At 41.6% G+C, this 20,873-nt stretch overlaps 1 protein-coding gene across 2 annotated transcripts in view; it reads left to right on the forward strand.

Moving 5' to 3' along the window:
- Positions 1-20,873, forward strand: part of OSBPL7 (oxysterol binding protein like 7) — a 281,900-nt gene that overhangs the window by 98,994 nt on the left and 162,033 nt on the right. For both annotated transcript variants that reach the window (XM_078645591.1, XM_078645590.1), the window contains 2 exons: positions 10,041-10,157; positions 11,457-11,510. In XM_078645591.1, the coding sequence (XP_078501717.1) occupies positions 10,041-10,157; positions 11,457-11,510 (171 nt within the window). The remainder of the gene's footprint in view (positions 1-10,040; positions 10,158-11,456; positions 11,511-20,873) is intronic.

Here is a 20,873-nt window from a genome sequence, read left to right on the forward strand (position 1 = left end):
TTTGGAACTTTTATGGCAATTGCAAAAAATGGTGTCAGTGAATTACAGTGCACTACCACAGCACGCTTTAAAATATATTCATTAAAAGTGAGACTTTTTAAATATGAACTAAGAAACATTCCTGCGCTTAGTCCGATGACAATGTTGTTAGTGAACTAAGAGCCATGTCATGTATCATGTATAACCCAACATGTAGATAGCAAAAGTTTAGTCGATTAAATCAAACAAGTTTATTTATTTTTTGTACAGCAGACATTCTGAAGTCACATATTTGCAGATGCACTCATAAGTGACACTGAAGAGAAAGGCGGCTTGGTGAAAAAAAATATTTGCCCTGGATCACACAATTTTATCCCAGCTTATGGGTCAGGAGAATTACATTTTGGTTGAGCACATTATTCAAGTCACTAGACCTGCAGACCTGGTAAACCTTTTGTGATTTTTCGAGACCTGTTAATGAATAACAAAAACGTGTTACACTTCCACCACCATTTTGTGATTTATCCAAAGTATGGACATTAGTCCAATGCCCACTAAGTTGGCACAATTTATTCAGTGCTCTGGGTGGCAAACAGGTTCTAGGCCTCTGCGCATGTGCTATACTAGCCTGACTCCAGGGTCAGAATAAAGGGTACCAAACCATTCAAGCATTCGGATACCCTGCCGGGTAATAGTGTGCTTTTAAATACACATCACATTATGGCACTTAGAATGGGTGTACACATCCATTTACCTGTCCCAGGACTGATGATGCTCTAACAAAGCCTGATCCAGTTGTCTGGTTGCCTTCTGCAGGTAGCCAGGTGGGATGTATGACGTTACAACGCATACTTTTACATTGCATGCCTTTACAACGCGGTATTTACAACGAATACCTTTACAACGCATAGTGCTTTGGGGTGCTGGATAGTGAATAGTTTAATTTACTATTCCAACTCCAGTCCCCGTGGATAGTAGGGAAGGTGTTGGACAGTAAATTAAACTTATTCCCTATCCTAGACCGCCCCCCAGCTCAATGCATCGTAAAGGCACTGCGTGGTAAAAGTTGCGTTGCAAAGGATGTTTCCCAGCCAGGTGCATTTATTGTCGGAAACATCCATATCCCATACTGCACACTCCCTTGTTTTTTGACACTGACATCAGCTTTCTATACATCACAACACAGCATTTACCTTCACAGGGATTACAGTTATAATGCATCCCTAAAGCATCTAAAAACGCCCACAGGTGCGTGTGAAAGCCCCCTGAAACAACTAACGGGCCTCACCTTGGATAGAAGATTATTCCACATATGGTGACCTGTTTGGGATTATTATTTCGTTTGCCTTTTCAAGCTGGCCTATCTGGCAGTGCAAAACTGCCCAACAGACCAGTCTCACACTGCCCCGTGCTCAACGCACCCATTTCTGATTGCTTTGAATAGCAGCATTGCGCTGTAAAGGTGCTTGGTAGTGTACACTATATTCTTTCCATACTCCACTCCTACCCAGACTGTGCATCTTCCCTCCGAGACATAAAGTGCTTTGCAGAGGCTGTAATATGTATTGGCACTACACAGTACATCCAACGTAAAGCAAGTATACGTTTCTTCTTTAGTTGGTGTTTGTTAAAGACATTGACATTTTTTTTGTTTTGGATCAGCACATGGGTGAATCCGCTCCCAGTTAGGAATGAATGACCAGGAAGCAAAAGTATTCGTCAAATGTATTTCTTTTTTTTAAAAAGTTGCTTTATATATGCACTGACCCCTTCCCATTCAATGCACGTTGATTTCTTTAATCACTCATGCTCTAAAAGAGAACAAATCATTTTGTTTGACTGGACAAGTTTATGCATGTTTTTTTTCATTAAAGTTGGTAGTTATGACTGTGCTCGAGTTTGCCCTCTTTTAAAAGTAAAGCATTATTCCAGCCTTTTAAAATCCAAATAATTTTTCCTTTTCCTTTCTTAACTTTATGAAAGCTTGTACAAATGTGGCATTGAGACTTCATTTAAACTTTCTCAAAGTTTTGTCTTGGCGATGGCTTTAGTCCTAGTTCACTAATACTTTGGCTCTCCTTGATGAGTCGAAGCATGATTGCGGCTTTGGAGAAAGCCCAGGGGGCGTTGTAGGCTGATGCGTTGATTGGGAGGGGAGGAGTATGGTAGGATCTGTCCGCTTCGCTGCCTGGGATGCTGGCCGGTTGATGGCTGTGGTGCCAGACATGGGATCCAGGTTGACCAAATTATTGTCTGGGATGGCGAAATCATAAAATCTGCTTCTTTAATGTGAGATGCCGAGGGTCACGTGGGATGTCTAAACAATGTGGACCTTGCAAATTACTCAAAAACAACAATTCTCAGATTGTAGTACCATGAAATTAACGGATGAGGGAATATATTGCACAGACATTGTGCAAATCTGTCACTTCATCATATGAAGGGCTGCAAACCTTTATTGTACCTCCTTTTCAGTCCTAGATCAGGTAAAAACGTAGCAATATACATTATATGTGCATATAACGTATTATTTACAAGGTCTGTTTCGATATGTAAGCACTCTCAAAGGTTTGTGATTTGGCTAGATTTTATTAGTGCCCTGAAGAGACCTTTTAATGGCCAGAGTTCCATACAAAGCAACAATAAACTAGTTATCACCACTAGTGAAAATGATTTTACCTATTGTAAATCACATGCATATTTCCAAAAAGTAAGATGTAGTTGTCAATATAAATGACTCTAAAGTACAATATTTTAGAGAAAGGGTAGGTACCTGTGCTTCGTGCCTTTAAAAGGCCACTTCCTCGACAAGTGAAGTAGGCATTCTCTTTGGAAGGTTTTGATGCCAAGTGAGGGATGACTTGCATTTGAAGCTTTGTCGGTGTCTCCAACCCCTCCGGCCGATTTTAAATATACCGATAGCTCAATTTCACATCCTATTTTTCTAGTAAACATTTTGAAACGCCTTGCTTGAACCTTCAGCTCTTAATTTATTGGTGGTACCCGAGCCTCACAAGCTCTTATGACTTGGCACCTGTGGTGGCAGACCAATTTGCTGTCTGGGGAAGGGGGGCCCAGGCTGAATTGTTGCCTCGGTGGCCCTGTTGGGAGGTAGATCTATTCACCTAGTAGCAGGCCGAATCATCTTTTGTGTGGCAGGTAGAGTAGTTGAATATCCTTTGTGGTTCCTGACACTCAAGAATCACCCCTGCCTCGCACTCCTTTCTATTTTCCTTAAATAATTAATCCACTTGAGTATGTCGTATTCATCAAATTTTATTTTCAATTATGGTCATTATTTTCAATGATCATGATTTCTTTTTGTATTATTTTCATACAGTGTTTTATGCATTTTTTGGTTCCCAATGCATTTCAAGCATAAAGCCCTTCTTCAGGGGATTCCTTCTCTGAAACAGTTAATGTATAAAGGTCTGATTATCTGGTATACAATTATTCATGTTATAATATCATACACTTTGTTTTCACCAATTATTTCGAAATTTTTGAAAAAACCCCACAAGCCATGTATTAAGATACATTTGTTATATGCAACATTTGCCTTGTGTCCACTTTTGAGTGAGTTGATGTGTGGTGGTATAATGCGTAACCTTATAACCCTGTTCGTCTGTGAACGTAATGGCCGAAAATGTTGGGACTAACCTTTGCATGATCGTCTAAAGTTCTCAAAACAGTTTTGTAATCCGAAATCACGATCTAAAAAGTAAATGTACGGCCGTCAAATTTTACGTATAAAACTCTGCAGTAATCTATATAACACGGTCAAAATAACGCCGCTTGGCGTTTTACCTGCAGTAGTCAATGCGTTGGGTTCATTGTGTTGAGAAAATGTATCCAATAAGTTTCTCTCCTTAAAAGGTGACTGTTGTTGTCTCTTCCCGGCAAAATTGGCACCATTTCCAAGATACAAAATCGAAGTTGACTTCGTTGAAATGTACAGCAATTGATGATTTTTGATTATTTAATCGAATGTTACTTTTATGTTCGATTATTCTGGTTTTTAATTTGCGTTGGGTTTTACCCACATATGACATCCCACATGGGCATCTTAACATGTAAATTAAATTGTTCGAATCACATGTGCCTGTCACTTTCAGCTTAATGGGTGTTCCTTTTGTAGGGTGGTTGATGATGTTGCTTTTTATTATTGCCGAGCAATTTCCACAATTGTGGCAAGGTAAAGTGCCTTTGTAGGTCGGTACCGTTTGATTAGAAGTTTGTTTGATTAGTTCTTTGACATTTTTCGTTCTTTCATACGCGAAGATGGGAGTTTTTTTGAAAATGCCTTTAAAGTCATCCTCAAGGGTTAAAAGTGGCCAGTGATTTTTAATGCTTCTTTTGATTTCTCCACTTCTAGTGGAGTATTTTGACACAAATACCATTCTCTGGTCATCCTCTTTAGCTTTTTGTGTGAGTAAATGTCTCCTTTGAAGTTTATCTGCTCTTTCCGCAGCTGATTCCAAGATGGTGTCAGGATATCCTCGTTTTTTGAATTTGTCTGTTTCCTTTTTGTGTTTCTGGTACAGTTCTTCAGTTGATGCTATTCTTTTTATTCTCAGCAATTGAGAAAACGGTAGATGGTTTTTAAGTGAATTTTGATGAAAACTCTTGTAGTGTAGTAAATTATTTCTGTCCACTCAACCAGGACGATATGTCCTTTGTCACTGTTTACACTCTCGTCATCTAATATGATGCGGGTTCCGATCATCTGATCGGAACTCGCAAACAAGTGCGACAGACCCGCAGACCACCGAAAAGACGAGAATGCATTGACTACTGCAGGTAAAACGCCAAGCGGCGTTATTTTGACCGTGTTATATAGATTACTGCAGAGTTTTATACGTAAAATTTGACGGCCGTACATTTACTTTTTAGATCGTGATTTCGGATTACAAAACTGTTTTGAGAACTTTAGACGATCATGCAAAGGTTAGTCCCAACATTTTCGGCCATTACGTTCACAGACGAACAGGGTTATAAGGTTACGCATTATACCACCACACATCAACTCACTCAAAAGTGGACACAAGGCAAATGTTGCATAGAACAAATGTATCTTAATACATGGCTTGTGGGGTTTTTTTCAAAAATTTCGAAATAATTGGTGAAAACAAAGTGTATGATATTATAACATGAATAATTGTATACCAGATAAACAGACCTTTATACATTAACTGTTTCAGAGAAGGAATCCCCTGAAGAAGGGCTTTATGCTTGAAATGCATTGGGAACCAAAAAATGCATAAAACACTGTATGAAAATAATACAAAAGAAAGAAATCATGATCATTGAAAATAATGACAATAATTGAAAAAAAAATTTGATGAATACGACATACTCAAGTGGATTAATTATTTAAGGAAAATAGAAAGGAGTGCGAGGCAGGGGTGATTCTTGAGAGTCAGGAACCACAAAGGATATTCATATTGGATGTACCCTAACAGCTCAGTAGGGTAACCTACCTACGCACCACTGACTCTGAGGAAAATTCTACACACATCATTTACACCCAACAATTTGAGTGCGGAATCACGTTCCAATTGGATTCTAATTATTCACGTCTGAGCAAAACGATTCACGCACCACAAACAATCAACATAAAAATATGCAATTCGCGGAAATTGCACATACTATGGAACAAAGGGCAGAAACACTAGTCTTTACAGAGGAGGATACCAATCGCATTTATTCCTTAATTGAAGAAACAGAAGAAATAAGTCCTGGTACAGGTTCAAAAGAATCTACAATCAAACAACTGTTATACATATCTAAACGAATAGTCAATCAAAAACTACACGCGAGCACATTAATAAAGTATCACAAAACGCAAAGGATTCCACGAGGATTAAGGATATCTTCAAAATCAACCCTATGTAAAAACAATGCAAGGTTCACAGAACGTTGGCATGCAATACTGAATAAGTGCTCACTCGATTTGATTTTACTAATAATAGAAGAGTTGGCCAAATTAATAGAGGATCTTACAAAGGAAGTAAATCAAACCAAAGAGGATTTATCAAAATTAACAACCAAAGATGAATGGAATCAAGTCTTAGCAGACATTAACACAAAATTGGACGAATACACTAAAGAGATAAATGATAGGAAAGTGCGCAAATTTAAAAGGGATACTACGGATTACCGTCTAGGAGAAGTATATACATGGGCGGAAATCTACGCAAAAAGACGTCAACAAAAACCAAATGCTTCAACGAGTGAAACCTCGTCAGACAGTTCTGAGTATAAAAGACCAACTTTTGAAAGAAGACCAAGAACAGGTCAAATAATCCAAAAACAATCAGGTAAAGGCGACACGCAAGAATCAATTAATTTGGAAGCACCAACAACTTCACAAACCCCGGTCTCTTTTTTAGAACCAGGTCCCGGACCCTCGGTAGAACCCGGAGGAGCAAAAAAACAAACAAACATAGAAACAGTGGCTCAAAACACCAGGAGTCAGAAACCCTAGTCATAAACATTTCAAAATATATTATGAGTGACATAGAATCAAAGACACTGCAAAAAGGATCATCGTATGTACCAACATATCATTCAAACTTATTAGAAACCAAAATATGTTTGTATAAATTTCTAAGATCATTACGATTAAGACATTTTTTTTAGCAACGTCATTGAATCAGGATTTACAACAGGGAAAGAGAACACTTTAATGGGACTGAGATCCAAAAGTAAATTCACGGCTCCAGTTAGCCATAAAGTACTCGATGCATTCGAGAAAGTGGTAACATTTGAACTGGAAGAAATTTTCAAACGTCCCGGACCCAAGCACACCAATTTGTCTCCAAAAGAAAGAAGCACACTACAAAATCTAGCTAATAATCCCCGGATTACAATCAGACAAGCGGATAAAGGGGGCGCTCTAGTAGTGATGGACACGACATTTTATGAACAAAGTGTAGATAACCATGTGAATGACATCAACACTTATACAGTTATCACTTCAGACCCAACGAAAGAATTCACCAAAATACTGAAGATCATAATTGAAAAAGCTATGGATATTGGAACCATCGGTTTGAAAGAGAAAGAATACCTAATGAAGACCAACCCGAGCATACCATATATATATATATGATCCCCAAAATTCATAAAAACGCAACAACACCACCTTTGCGTCCGATTGTATCAACCATCGGATCAATTCATGAACCTGTGGGAAAATATATTGACAGACATTTGCAAAACATCGTTCAAAATAGCAGTACGTTTATAAAGGACACAACTCATTTCTTAAACATACTTGAAGATGAAAAAGACAAATTCACCAGAGATATGCTTATGGCAAGTATAGATGTAAAGTCGCTATACACTTCCATACCCCACGACCTGGGTATATCAGCGGTAGAAAGTTTTTTAGTTAATGAGGACAAACCTGAAACATTGAAAGTGTTTATAATGGAGCTATTACACTTCACGCTGTATCACAGCTACTTTAAGTGGAAGGACAAATTTTACATACAGGCCTCTGGTACATCCATGGGCAATTGCGCAGCTCCTTGCTACGCAAATACCTTCATGCACAGGTTCGAGATCGACCATATACTCAATAATGAACAATAGCAGGAAAATCTTATCATCTATAAGAGATACATCGACGATATTTTCGTCTTATGGAAAGGTAACCAAAACAGTTTAGAACAAGCTCTAAAAAATTTGAACGAGGTGAATGAAAGGATCCAGTTTACTTTCATCATCAACAAAAAAGAATTATCATTTCTGGATGTACTGATAAACAACAAAGAGGGAAAGATCACTACCAGCGTATTTTCAAAACCAACCGACAGAAATAATTTACTACACTACAAGAGTTTTCATCAAAATTCACTTAAAAACCATCTACCGTTTTCTCAATTGCTGAGAATAAAAAGAATAGCATCAACTGAAGAACTGTACCAGAAACACAAAAAGGAAACATTAGACAAATTAAAAAAACGAGGATATCCTGACACCATCTTGGAATCAGCTGCGGAATGAGCAGATAAACTTCAAAGGAGACATTTACTCACACAAAAAGCTAAAGAGGATGACCAGAGAATGGTATTTGTATCAAAATACTCCACTAGAAGTGGAGAAATCAAAAGAAGCATTAAAAATCACTGGCCACTTTTAACCCTTGAGGATGACTTTAAAGGCATTTTCAAAAAAACTCCCATCTTCGCGTATGAAAGAACGAAAAATGTCAAAGAACTAATCAAACGGTACCGACCTACAAAGGCACTTTACCTTGCCACAATTGTGGAAATTGCTCAGCAATAATAAAAAGCAACCTCATCAACCACCCTACAAAAGGAACACCCATTAAGCTGAAAGTGACAGGCACATGTGATTCGAACAATTTAATTTACATGTTAAGATGCCCATGTGGGATGTCATATGTGGGTAAAACCCAACGCAAATTAAAAACCAGAATAATCGAACATAAAAGTAACATTCGATTAAATAATCAAAAATCATCAATTGCTGTACATTTCAACGAAGTGAAGCATAATGTGAGTCAACTTCGATTTTGTATCTTGGAAATGGTGCCAATTTTGCCGGGAAGAGACAACAACAGTCACCTTTTAAGGAGAGAAACTTATTGGATACATTTTCTCAACACAATGAACCCACTCGGACTCAATGAAAAATTAGATCTGAACTGCTTCTTATAAATTAGTTTTTTTAACTAAAGATGATCAAGTTTGATGTAAATAGTACTTTGAATCAGGATGAAATGTGCCGTACAAAATTTTGTTTTTATTTCCTTACTTATTTCAAACTTTATTTAAAGTTGTATTTTTGATTGCCTACAAGTTCTGATATGATTCAACACATAACATCGTTCACCAAACACACTCGAATATTCCCACAGCCATCTACACGTAGAACCCAATTGGCTTTACAAAATCACGACCACACACGACTGTCAGAATGAACACGGTTGATTTTTGTACCGAGTCCTACATTTATTTTCAGTCCACTCAACCAGGACGATATGTCCTTTGTCGCTGTTTACACTCTCGTCATCTAATATGATGCGGGTTCCGGTCATCTGATCGGAACTCGCAAACAAGTGCGACAGACCCGCAGACCACCGAAAAGACGAGAACGCATTGACTACTGCAGGTAAAACGCCAAGCGGCGTTATTTTGACCGTGTTATATAGATTACTGTAGAGTTTTATACGTAAAATTTGACGGCCGTACATTTACTTTTTAGATCGTGATTTCGGATTACAAAACTGTTTTGAGTACTTTAGACGATCATGCAAAGGTTAGTCCCAACATTTTCGGCCATTACGTTCACAGACGAACAGGGTTATAAGGTTACGCATTATACCACCACACATCAACTCACTCAAAAGTGGACACAAGGCAAATGTTGCATATAACAAATGTATCCTAATACATGGCTTGTGGGGTTTTTTCAAAAATTTCGAAATAATTGGTGAAAACAAAGTGTATGATATTATAACATGAATAATTGTATACCAGATAATCAGACCTTTATACATTAACTGTTTCAGAGGAGGAATCCCCTGAAGAAGGGCTTTATGCTTGAAATGCATTGGGAACCAAAAAATGCATAAAACACTGTATGAAAATAATACAAAAGAAAGAAATCATGATCATTGAAAATAATGACAATAATTGAAAATAAAATTTGATGAATACGACATACTCAAGTGGATTAATTATTTAAGGAAAATAGAAAGGAGTGCGAGGCAGGGGTGATTCTTGAGTGTCAGGAACCACAAAGGATATTCATATTGGATGTACCCTAACAGCTCAGTAGGGTAACCTACCTACGCACCACTGACTCTGAGGAAAATTCTACACACATCATTTACACCCAACAATTTGAGTGCGGAATCACGTTCCAATTGGATTCTAATTATTCAGGTAGAGTAGTTGCCCAGGTGGTTAGCTCAATTGTAGGGCAGGGAGCCTAGCCTTTGCACATTAGGAATCATTGGCCAGGCCTTGGCAATAGTATGGTCCAGCTCATCCAGAGCTCTTCTAAATATGTGTTTTTTTTATCAGGGTCTAGAAAGCTGGGAAGTCCTGGATAATTCCATCCGAGAGAGCGGCCTGGAGCCCGGGAGGCACGAGGGGCTCCTGCTGAAGAAGAGGAAGTGGCCCCTTAAAGGCTGGCACAAGGTGAGACTCCAGAGAGTGGAAGAGACTAATGAATGAATGTGGGATAAAGGAAGCGAGATAAGGGGTATGGGTGCTAAACACAGATGTACATGAAAGTGAGTAGGCTTAAATGTAACTCGCAAGGTAGAGAGACACAGGACTGGCAGAGTATACGTGCAAGACCAGTGAAGAGGTAGGTAGCAAATAATGCAAGGAGGATTCTGTTGGGGGGTGCTTTTCCAAAAGAGTGTGCAAACAAAAGGAGAGGTTCTGTGGATGGAAATGTTAACACAGACTGCTTCCATCATTCAGTTCAATGAATTTCTGAAACACTGTCACAGTTGTGCTATTCTTTTTAATATTTTGCCTATTAATTGCTTGTATTCCCACTATATTGTTTGTTTTTATAGTTGCATCTATACACATCATCTGCATTAGACGATGATTTTAATAATTTTTTAGAATATATATTGTAGCGATTGTTGTGTGTCCATTTATAGTGAAAGTAGTTCAGTTCTCAATAATAAATAATCCTGCAAGCCTCACTGCACTGATCGTAGCCCAGAACGCACCATCCGCCTATAATGCAGAGGCGATTTATGTGTTACTGTCCACCGGGTTCCTGGTCTCAAGTAAGTTAGTTGGCTTTGAGCCTGTGCTTTTGCCAGAGAGTCTAGGGTCATAAAACTGGGTGTTATTTTGCAGACGTTGCAAAAAATGTATTGGAGATCTGGATCGACCACGATTAATCCACGACTACGGGTTCTAGACCGGTCTCTCTTGTTGTTAAGCTTAAGGGTTTCTGGCTTTGGCTCTGTTTTAATGTGTTGGTTTAACTCAGTAGCCACCGCTGTGTAATTGGGTGCCTGTTTAGGATGCAAAATACACCTTGGTTCCTTAGTGACTGGTTGTTGGAAATATATTCATTTGTAAAGTATTTGTGAGTCTTTGCTAGTAGTCAGCATCTAACCAGGTCAAGTGCAAGGATCCATGTGTTGCACACATCTTCATGGCGGAGAGCTTTCTTTCCTCTGCTCAATGTTGTAGTATAGCTGTCTCCTTTCTAGCGCTCCCAGACTCCTTGGCATAACATATGTTGATAGATCCTGGTTTGACTAAGCCAAGGAAAGGCAACTTCAAGCCGTCTCCTCTGGTATTCTCTTTCACCTTTGATCCCGATCAGTCTTTCAGAAAGCAACTAAAAAGCAAGATGTTCCATTGCATCAGAGATTTTAGTTTGGGCTCTTAAGTTGATTTCTGAGCTAACTCTTAGTTATTTCAATATGTCTCATTTTTATTCACATCTTCTCTCTTCCACAGAGATACTTTGTTTTGGAAGATGGAGTACTTCGGTATGGCGCTAGCCGCCAGGATGTAAGTATAACAACACAGGATGTTTTTGAACTGTAGTTGAGAGTACAGTCTAACCTACAGCAATTGGAGGAGAAGATTATTCAATAATAAGAGGTTTTATATAATTGCAATTCTGGGAACAGAAGGCCATTGAGAAAGGACAGTTTACATTGGTCTTTATACAATGGGATCAGGTAATACCTTTTTAGATCATTATTCAGCAGGTGGGCAAAGCCAATCTGCTGGCGATTACTGGAAATAGACAAGGCCCCTCTACAGGAGAGTAAGTTTGGGCAGAAAGTGAACACTGTTATTGGATACCAGCAAAGAAAGCGAGGTAGTAAAGATTTTCCTGGAAAACATTGTTCTAGTCCATTACTGGCAAATCCAACCTTCACCACAGCTGGGCAATCTGTGAATGTCTCTTTTGTCCTTTGGAGTATTCTCCGAGCAGAGCAGGGATTTACCTCTTTATGGCTGCAAAACCAAATCTCCCTCCACAAAATGCAGATAAGTGGCATTAAAATAGTTCATCTCAAAAGGTTTGAATATGGATGTTAATTCAGAATAATCCATAGATTGAAAAATAGAAAACACATATTGCATATAGATCTTCTGCGGAGTAGTGAGAAATCAAATGGTAATCACTGTTCTAAATCTGCTGTACTTGAATATCGATAGATAGAAACATTTTGGAATGTTATAAGTTTGCCCTTTGAAAATGTAATATTTGTGTAGGAAAGTAGATAATTATGTGGCGCAGCAGGGAGACCTCACCATGTAATAATGTCACCATCTTTATCAGGTTCAGTTAGGATTCTTTCAGAAAACGCTTCACTCCGTCCTGAGTCGAGCAGTCCGGCTTAATAAAAAGTACAAGTGTAAAGCATTTAGAGATACCAGAACAGTTAAACACAACACAATAATAACCCAACACCAATTTATAAAAACAGAGTGCATTTTTATCTTAAAATAGACAACATCAAGACAAAAATATATTGAGGGAAACCAGAGATATGATTTTTCAAAGGTAAGTACATTATTTTTGTAAAGATGCAATAAATTGTTGTAAGGATTTTTTTTTATGTCAGTAGCCAACTGGCTAGTATAGCCACTTGTCTTTACTTGGACGGGCCATGACGAGTCACAGGGACCACTGATATCCAGGAGTCTTAGGGTCCTCAGTGTCTTTTTCACTTCTTTAATGCCGTCCAGCCAAGAAGTGGTCCTAATGCTGAGATGCTGAAGCTGCATAAGAGATACAGTAAGTTTTCCCCTTGGGTCCACGGACTTCAGGGGTCGCCCACATTGCACCAGGGCAGGTCAGTGCAGATCCAGTTGCCACTGGTCATCTAATCTCCTAGTTCTAGCGGTCTCAGCAGTTCTTTACAGGTGAGTAAATCTTTTTTCTTTGGGCACCACAGTGCATCCTGATGTTGGTCACGAGCCCAGCGTACTTGGGGGCACATCGTGCGAGTCTAGACTCTGTCTCCCAACAGACAGTTTGGCATCCTGCATTGAGCAGGGGTTCCTGGGCAGCTGGGCCCTCGAGGACTACAGGTCTCTTTAGCTTTATCTGGTCCTGAAGGTTAACGGAGCTAACCACCTAGCCCTTGGAGTCACTTCTTCTGTCCTGGCACAAGTTGAGCTGTTTTCCATTAGTGGTCACAGCATGCACAGTCCTCTTTACTTGTCTCTCGGGTTTAGCAGGTGCAGTCCATTCTTTGGTGCTGCCTCTCCTCATTGGGTCCAGGGAGCAGCATGATAGGCCTCCTTCTGTCTTCTCTGCAGTCCAGTAATGATTTGAGGACTGTGCCACTTTTATGCCATCTTCGCATTTTGCGGAAGGGGAGGATTCACTCCCAATCAAAACAAGAAGGATTAATGATAATACCTGCATTGAAATAAATATGTTATATTACTCCTAATCACAAAACAAAGGAGTTAGATGCTCTTCAGAATGACTAATGCACTATGTACATGTCATTTACACAAGAATTTATCATACTCCGGTTATTCTACCGTCCTATGAAGCAATAAAATGTTACTTTGTGGCAAGATCATTTGGATATCTTTTAACTGGTTTCTTGAGGTTAGCTCCTACAGTGGACATCTCGATCGCAAGTTTGTTTCACTTGCAACACCAACGAACTTCTTTTTGAAAATGACTTGCATCTAAAGGTAGCACTGCCATAGCTATGAAATAGCAAATTTGTGGTACCAAGCTCTAATTTAGAAATACGTTCACATTACCTTGGTGACAAAAATCCCGCCTAGTAATTGTCTGATTCCTGCCATAAAGGTTGAGCAGCCATACTGTTTGTATTTTGAGCAGTCATTACCTCTATGTCTGACATTTGTCAACAAATACTGTTTATGAAAGCAAAGGAAAGGGAGTCTGCTGGACTGCTGGGAAAGCTTAGAAGGCCATTGATCTCCCCTCCTGTCTTTGCCATAACCCAGCAAGAAGGCGAACAGGACACTGTCTTAACCCCAGGCCTCATTGGAAACTACTCTGGTACATCAGGGATCTCTTGGAGTTATCAGCATCATCTTTGGTCACTGTTGACATTGGGAACCTTGCCAGCTACTTACTTTACTTGTAGGTGTCCTGCACCATTGAGTTCTTGCTCAACGTCAAAGACTTTGACTCAGAGATGTATGCTGTCATCAAAGCTGTATGTTCCTCAACGTTAACAGCTGTGGACAATACTCTACAGCCTAGCCAGAGAAGATACAGGATCTGCTGGTAGAGGTACCAGTCTTTTATCCAGCTATCCCTTGAGTTCCAGAGTCTTCCCTTCTTAGGTCAGAAGGAAGAAATTGTAGAAGTGCCTTTTTTGGCCAAGATTTCTCAGCCTTGAAGATCCCACACCAAAAGAAAGATGCAAATTCAGGCGACAGAACAGAACACCGAAGCACCATCCCAGGTTGTGATATCTTTCCAAAATGTCAAGAAGTTATCACAGACACTTTGCTCATGCTACTGAAATACGCAGATAATTTAACTGAGTACCAGTTCACTTTTTATTTGCTCCCAAGAATCTGCAGGTTCTTTCATGTCTAACATCTGACCAGTTAACAACATTGCAACCATCAATTAAGTGAGTAATAGCACTACTTGAAAATCGATCTCAAAGCTCAATCCCTCAAATGCAGGCATCCATCGTATGCAGATCTCTGTCTCTAGGATAACTAGCTTCTGGATCCTTGCAACCACGTATGGAACTTTTCCTGTCTCTGTGCAATTCAAGCCCTACCAGCCAAGAATTAGAGAACTGGTGCTCATGTCCCTGCTTGTGATCATGTAATTGTATCATTAGCCTTTAGAAGTTCCCCTCATTCTCTTCCACCCTGAAATGTTTTGTATATTTTCTGCCACACTGCTTAAGCAAGCTTTAGAGCCGGATTATGCCTTGACTGGTCCTTTTGAGACTATGGAATATTTCTCTGGCCGCCTTCCTGCACACAAGAGGTGGTATTTTAAAGAGATGTAGAAAGGAGGTGTGAGCCTTTTTTTGACAGAAATAAGGAGGTTCAACGTCAACAATCTATGCATTAGTATTCCCCAAAAGGACCACAATGGTCTCAAATAGCACATGCATTTGAAGACTAAACTGAGATCCTTACGCTCATAAAACTGTTCTTGGAGGTTTCTTTTTTTAGATAGGTCAATTATTTTCTGATGTCATTAAATTACTTGGTACATTTTACCTCGTACTAATTCATCTGTGCCTCAATCCATGCAGACCCTTTGATTTGTTGCCGATTTTGACTCATTATTACAATTTTACGTTATATAAAACAATATAACTTTACTGAACCTAAACATTGTATCAAAAATTAATTTGTGATTATTTTGCCTTTTTTCCGAATAGGTTTTTAATAATTTCAAACGATTTGAAACATTCATTTAGATATTATCTTTTCATGTATTGATATATTTTTGGGGTTTTGATTTTAATTTAATATACACATTACCATATTCAGTTATTGCCTTTGCCGCCGACTGAGAACCGGGTTCGTTGATGTCATACACGGTTTGTGGTCTCTGTATCCACTCGCACAGACACTGGATGCACAAGAAGAGGAAAACAGTGATGTCGACAATGAGTCAAAGTTCTTCAAAACTTAGCAATTGAATTGTATCATTATTTGGTTTAAAGTTTGAATGCTTTTCAGAATACATGAGCTGTGAGTCGGTCAAGGTCAACTATTGCTATTCTGAGATACAAAACCATAAAGATTGGTTCTAGAGCATATGCTGCAATTTCTTTTTAAAAATGTTGCAAATCTCATGTTTATTAACTTCTTAAATAGAACACTGTTTCCCCATGCAGCTGCATATTTCTAAACAATCAATTAATTGATTGCCATCAGCAAATTGCCTCTCATTAGAAAAATACCAATTTTATCAAATTTGTTTTCAAATTGCATTGTACATAATTTAAAACATAACACATAAATACCACATCACCATAGTTATTTTATAAATAATTGAAAACGTCTCATAAAAAATTCAGTGGAACCTAACATTAGGCTGACAGTTGTGACATTTGCCTTCAATGCCCAAAGCCAATGACGTTTCTCTGGGTGTTTGTACAAGGTACATAAAAGCTACAAAACTTAACCATCCCAACCTGCAATGAATAATAATTCATAGGTTGCAGACGTTTTCCTTCAGAGAAACCCAGCACTTAAACAGTATAATGCTAATACAATTGCTAGAACCACCAAGTCATCCAGCCATAATATCACTCCTTTGATAGCACCATTGACTTATTATTTCATAGCACGTTAGTTTAATCAGTAAATTAACATTATCGCAATAATATACATGTTTAGCAATTCATAACACCATACCTAACTTTACGCCATTCTGACCATAGATATTTCTAATAGTTATTGTTCTGGTAATAAACATTTGTAAAGTATTTCTTGATCACTTTTTTCTTCGTCTCAAAGGTAGATGAAATATGTTAGATTAGCTCAATTTCTTTGGGTTCATTGCCCACGTGTTTGAAAGTCGACAGTATTGGCACAGGGCACTTTTCGATCCAACCCCATTTGCTTGAAGCAGGGGGTGCCCCAGGGGTCCAGCCTAAGCCCTACCCTCTTCAATTTATATGTAACTCCAGTGGCTGAGATCATAGAAAAATTTGGGCTGGAAGTCGTGTCATATGCAGATGACACACAACTAGTGGTGTCCTTGACCCAGCCGAAGGAGCAGGCTGCTGCCAATTTCCGATCATGTCTGCAGGAACTGGCGGCATGGATGGTCAACAACTGTCTTAAATTGAATGGAAAAAAGACAGAGGTCTTGATTGTGGGTTGGGCTCCGTCAGTGTGGACTTCGGCATGGTGGCCTACAGCACTGGGTCCTATACCTAATCCCAGCAATCAAGTGAGAAACCTTGGAGTGTGGTTGATGACAAGATCTCATTCGAGTACCACACTTCGTCAGAAGCGGTCGCTCCCACGCTCCCTGGCTCCTGGTGGTATCGTTACTCACTTTGACTGTCTGTGCCTTTTAAAACTGTGTGTTTCGAAGACGTCACTGCGCTCATAGCGCTTCTGGTGATTTTAGCATTTGCATTGTTTGTGCCATTTAAACTGTGTGTTACGAAGACGGCACTGCGCTCATAGCGCTTCTGGTGATTTTAGCATTTGCATTATCTGTGCCTTTTAAAACTGCGTGTTACGAAGACGGCACTGCGCTCTATTTTTGCCCACTAGCGCCGCTTGTGTAAAAGCGCTCCGAGTATACTCTCGGTGGCCCCAGCCTCACTCGGCTTTACACCGCCTCCATTTTGTTTGTTTGTTGTGCCCCAGAGCCCTTCCTCCCCGCCTTGCTCCCAGCTGCCCCTCCCACGCTCCGCCCCCTCCACTCTCCATTTAGGACAGATGGCCCTACGCGCAGCGTCCACGCGCTGCGGCCGCGCCGAAGGTGCGCCAAAGGTAAGCCCGTCTACGCCCGTCCGCGCCTGGACCGCGCCCAGCGCCATACCCCCTGGCCCCCGCAAATCCCAGCCCTCCCACATTACATACAACGCCGCAACCTTCACTGCCCTTAACCCCGGCCGTTCTCCAAACTGCCACCAAGCCGCACCAGGACACACCCATGGACCCTTCACTTGCCACTCCTGCAAATTCGACTGCTTCAAGACCCACACCAAATCCACAAACACCTCACAGAGACCCGACACTAACCACCTAAAATGCATCCTTCTCAACACCCGCTCAGTTCACAAACACGCCATCGACCTTTGGAATCTACTTGACACCATTTCTCCGGACGTCGCCTTCCTAACAGAAACTTGGATGAATGCCTCATCAGCCCCAGACATCACCATAGCCATACCGGAAGGCTACAAGATCATCCGAAAAGACCGCACCATCCAAACAGGAGGAGGCATCGCCATCGTCCATAAGAACTCCATTCGCATCTCAACCAGCTCAGACGTCAACCTCGCTATCGCCACTTCCAGATCCACACCGACCCCAAGACCACACTCAGAGGCACTCTTCTCTACAGGCCACCAGGACCCCGTACACAATTCAGTGAAGACATCACTGACTTCATCACCCCACACGCCCTCCCCTCCGAGGAATACATTCTACTGGGAGACCTCAATTTCCACCTGGAAAAGAGCAACGACATTAACACCACCACCCTTCTGGACAATCTCGCCAATCTCGGACTCAAACAACTTGTAAACACCCCCACCCACTACGCAGGACACACACTCGACCCTATCTTCACCTCCAGCAAGCACATCTCCTTCAATCACACCACAGCTCTCCATTGGACGGACCACAGCTGCGTCCACTTCTACTACAAAAAGACCACGATCCACAACCACCCTCAACCAACCCTGCGAAGAAACTGGAACAAAATCACCATCGACCAGATCTCCACATCGCTTCTGCAAAACCCTCCTGCATATTCGTCGAACCCTAACCAAGCAGCCATCAACCTCACACAATGGCTAACCCACAGTGCAGACAACCTAGCACCCCTGAAAAAACATCAAATCAAGCTAGGCAGCAAAAACGCCCCCTGGTTCAACGATGACCTTAAGAAATCCAAGAAACTCTGTCGTTCCCTTGAGAAAGCCTGGAAAAAAGACCCAAACACTATCACCAGAGACGCCTTCAAAAACGCCACCCGTATACACTACCAACTTATCCGGACAACCAAGAAATCAGCTTTCAAAGACCGAATAGACAACAACGCACACAACAGCGAGGAACTATTTAACATCATCAAAGAGTTCACCAACCTCACCACCAACACCAACGACATCACTCCCTCTCAAGTCCTTTGCGACTCCCTAGCTTCATTCTTCCACGACAAAATCACCGACATCCATAACAGCTTCAACAACCAACCCGAAGACCAACCCACCCAATCCACCTCCGAACCTAAACCCCCCTCGAACAACCTTTATGACTGGAACCCAATCTCCACTGATGACACCATTCGCCTGATGAACTCCATCCACTCAGGATCTCCAACTGACCCATGCCCCCACCACATCTTCAACAAAGCAGACTCCATCATCGCACCCCACCTCCGAGACGTTATCAACTGCTCCCTCAACTCCGCCACCTTCCCGGAAAGCTGGAAACACGCCGAACTCAGCGCCCTTCTGAAAAAACCCACAGCAGACCCCACCGAACTCAAAAACTACCGCCCCATCTCGCTCCTCCCATTCCCGGCCAAAGTCATTGAGAAAGCCGTCAACAATCAGCTCGCCGCCTTCCTCGAAACCAACAAATCCCTCGACTCCTCACAGTCCGGCTTCCGAGCCAAACACAGCACCGAAACCGCCCTCATCGCAGCAACAGACGACATTCGAACACTGCTGGACAACGGAGACGCAGTCACCCTCATCCTCCTTGACCTCTCTGCAGCCTTCGACACAGTCTGTCAGAACACCCTCATACAACGCCTCAACAACATCGGAATTCAAGGAAAAGCACTGGATTGGATCATCTCGTTCCTTGCCGGAAGAACCCAGAGAGTCCGCCTCCCACCTTTTAAGTCTGAGGCCACCGAAGTCATCTGCGGCGTGCCACAAGGATCTTCTCTCAGCCCTACCCTCTTCAACGTATACATGAGCCCCCTCGCAACCATCGGACGTCAACACAACCTCAACATCATCTCCTACGCTGATGACACTCAACTGATCCTCTCACTCACCAAAGACCCAAACACCGCCAAAACCAACCTACACGAAGGGATGAAAGAAGTAGCCGAATGGATGAAACACAACCGTCTTAAACTGAACTCTGACAAAACGGAAGTTCTCATCCTAGGTACTTCCCCTTCCGCCTGGGACGACTCTTGGTGGCCAGCGGCCCTAGGAAAAGCACCCATACCGACGGACCACGCACGGAACCTGGGCGTCATCCTGGACTCCTCACTCTCGATGACCAGACAAGTCAACGCCGTTTCATCATCATGCTTCAACATCCTACGCATGCTCAAAAAAACATTTCGCTGGATCCACACCGAAACTAGAAAAACGGTCACCCACGCACTGATCACAAGCCGAATGGACTACGGAAACACCCTGTACGCCGGTACCTCCGCAAAACTTCAGAAAAAACTCCAACGCATCCAAAACGCTTCAGCCAGACTCATACTTGACATCCCTCGCAAAGACCACATTTCCGGTCACCTGAAAGACCTCCACTGGCTCCCCATCAATAAGAAGATAACGTTCCGTCTCCTCACCCACGCACACAAAGCCCTCTACGAACTTGGACCCGAATGCCTCAACACGCGTCTATCCTTCTACACCCCCACCCGCCAGCTGCGTTCGTCCAACCAAGCCCTCGCCGCTGTTCCGCGCATCCACAAAACCACCATGGGGGTTAGATCCTTCTCCTACTTAGCGGCAAAAACCTGGAACTCCCTTCCCATCCACCTCCGCCTTACTCAAAACCACCTAGCCTTCAGAAAACAGCTTAAAACCTGGATTTTCGATAAGTAATTGTCCCCCCTTCCTCAAGCGCCTTGAGACCCTCTGGGTATGTAGTGCGCTATATAAATATCGACTTGACTTGACTTGACCAAACGAGTGGCAGGCTCATGCTTTCGCACGATGAGGGTCCTTAGGAAGACATTGGATTATCTGCCGGTGACCGCGAGGAAGACCATGGTCCATGCACTAATTACATCTAGGCTGGACTATAGCAAAGCCCTATATTTGGGAGCCAGTGCCAGATGCTTACAGAGGCTACAGCGCGTGCAAAACGCGGCGGCCCGTTTGGTTCTGGTGCTGCCCAAGAGAGCCGCCTCCAAGAGAGCACTGATAACACTGCACTGGCTTCCAATTAGGGAACGTGTGGTATTTAAAGCACTCTGTGTTGGCC

Source organism: Lissotriton helveticus, chromosome 5_1 (genome assembly GCF_964261635.1).
Source record: "Lissotriton helveticus chromosome 5_1, aLisHel1.1, whole genome shotgun sequence".
In the NCBI taxonomy this organism is placed as follows: domain Eukaryota; kingdom Metazoa; phylum Chordata; class Amphibia; order Caudata; family Salamandridae; genus Lissotriton; species Lissotriton helveticus.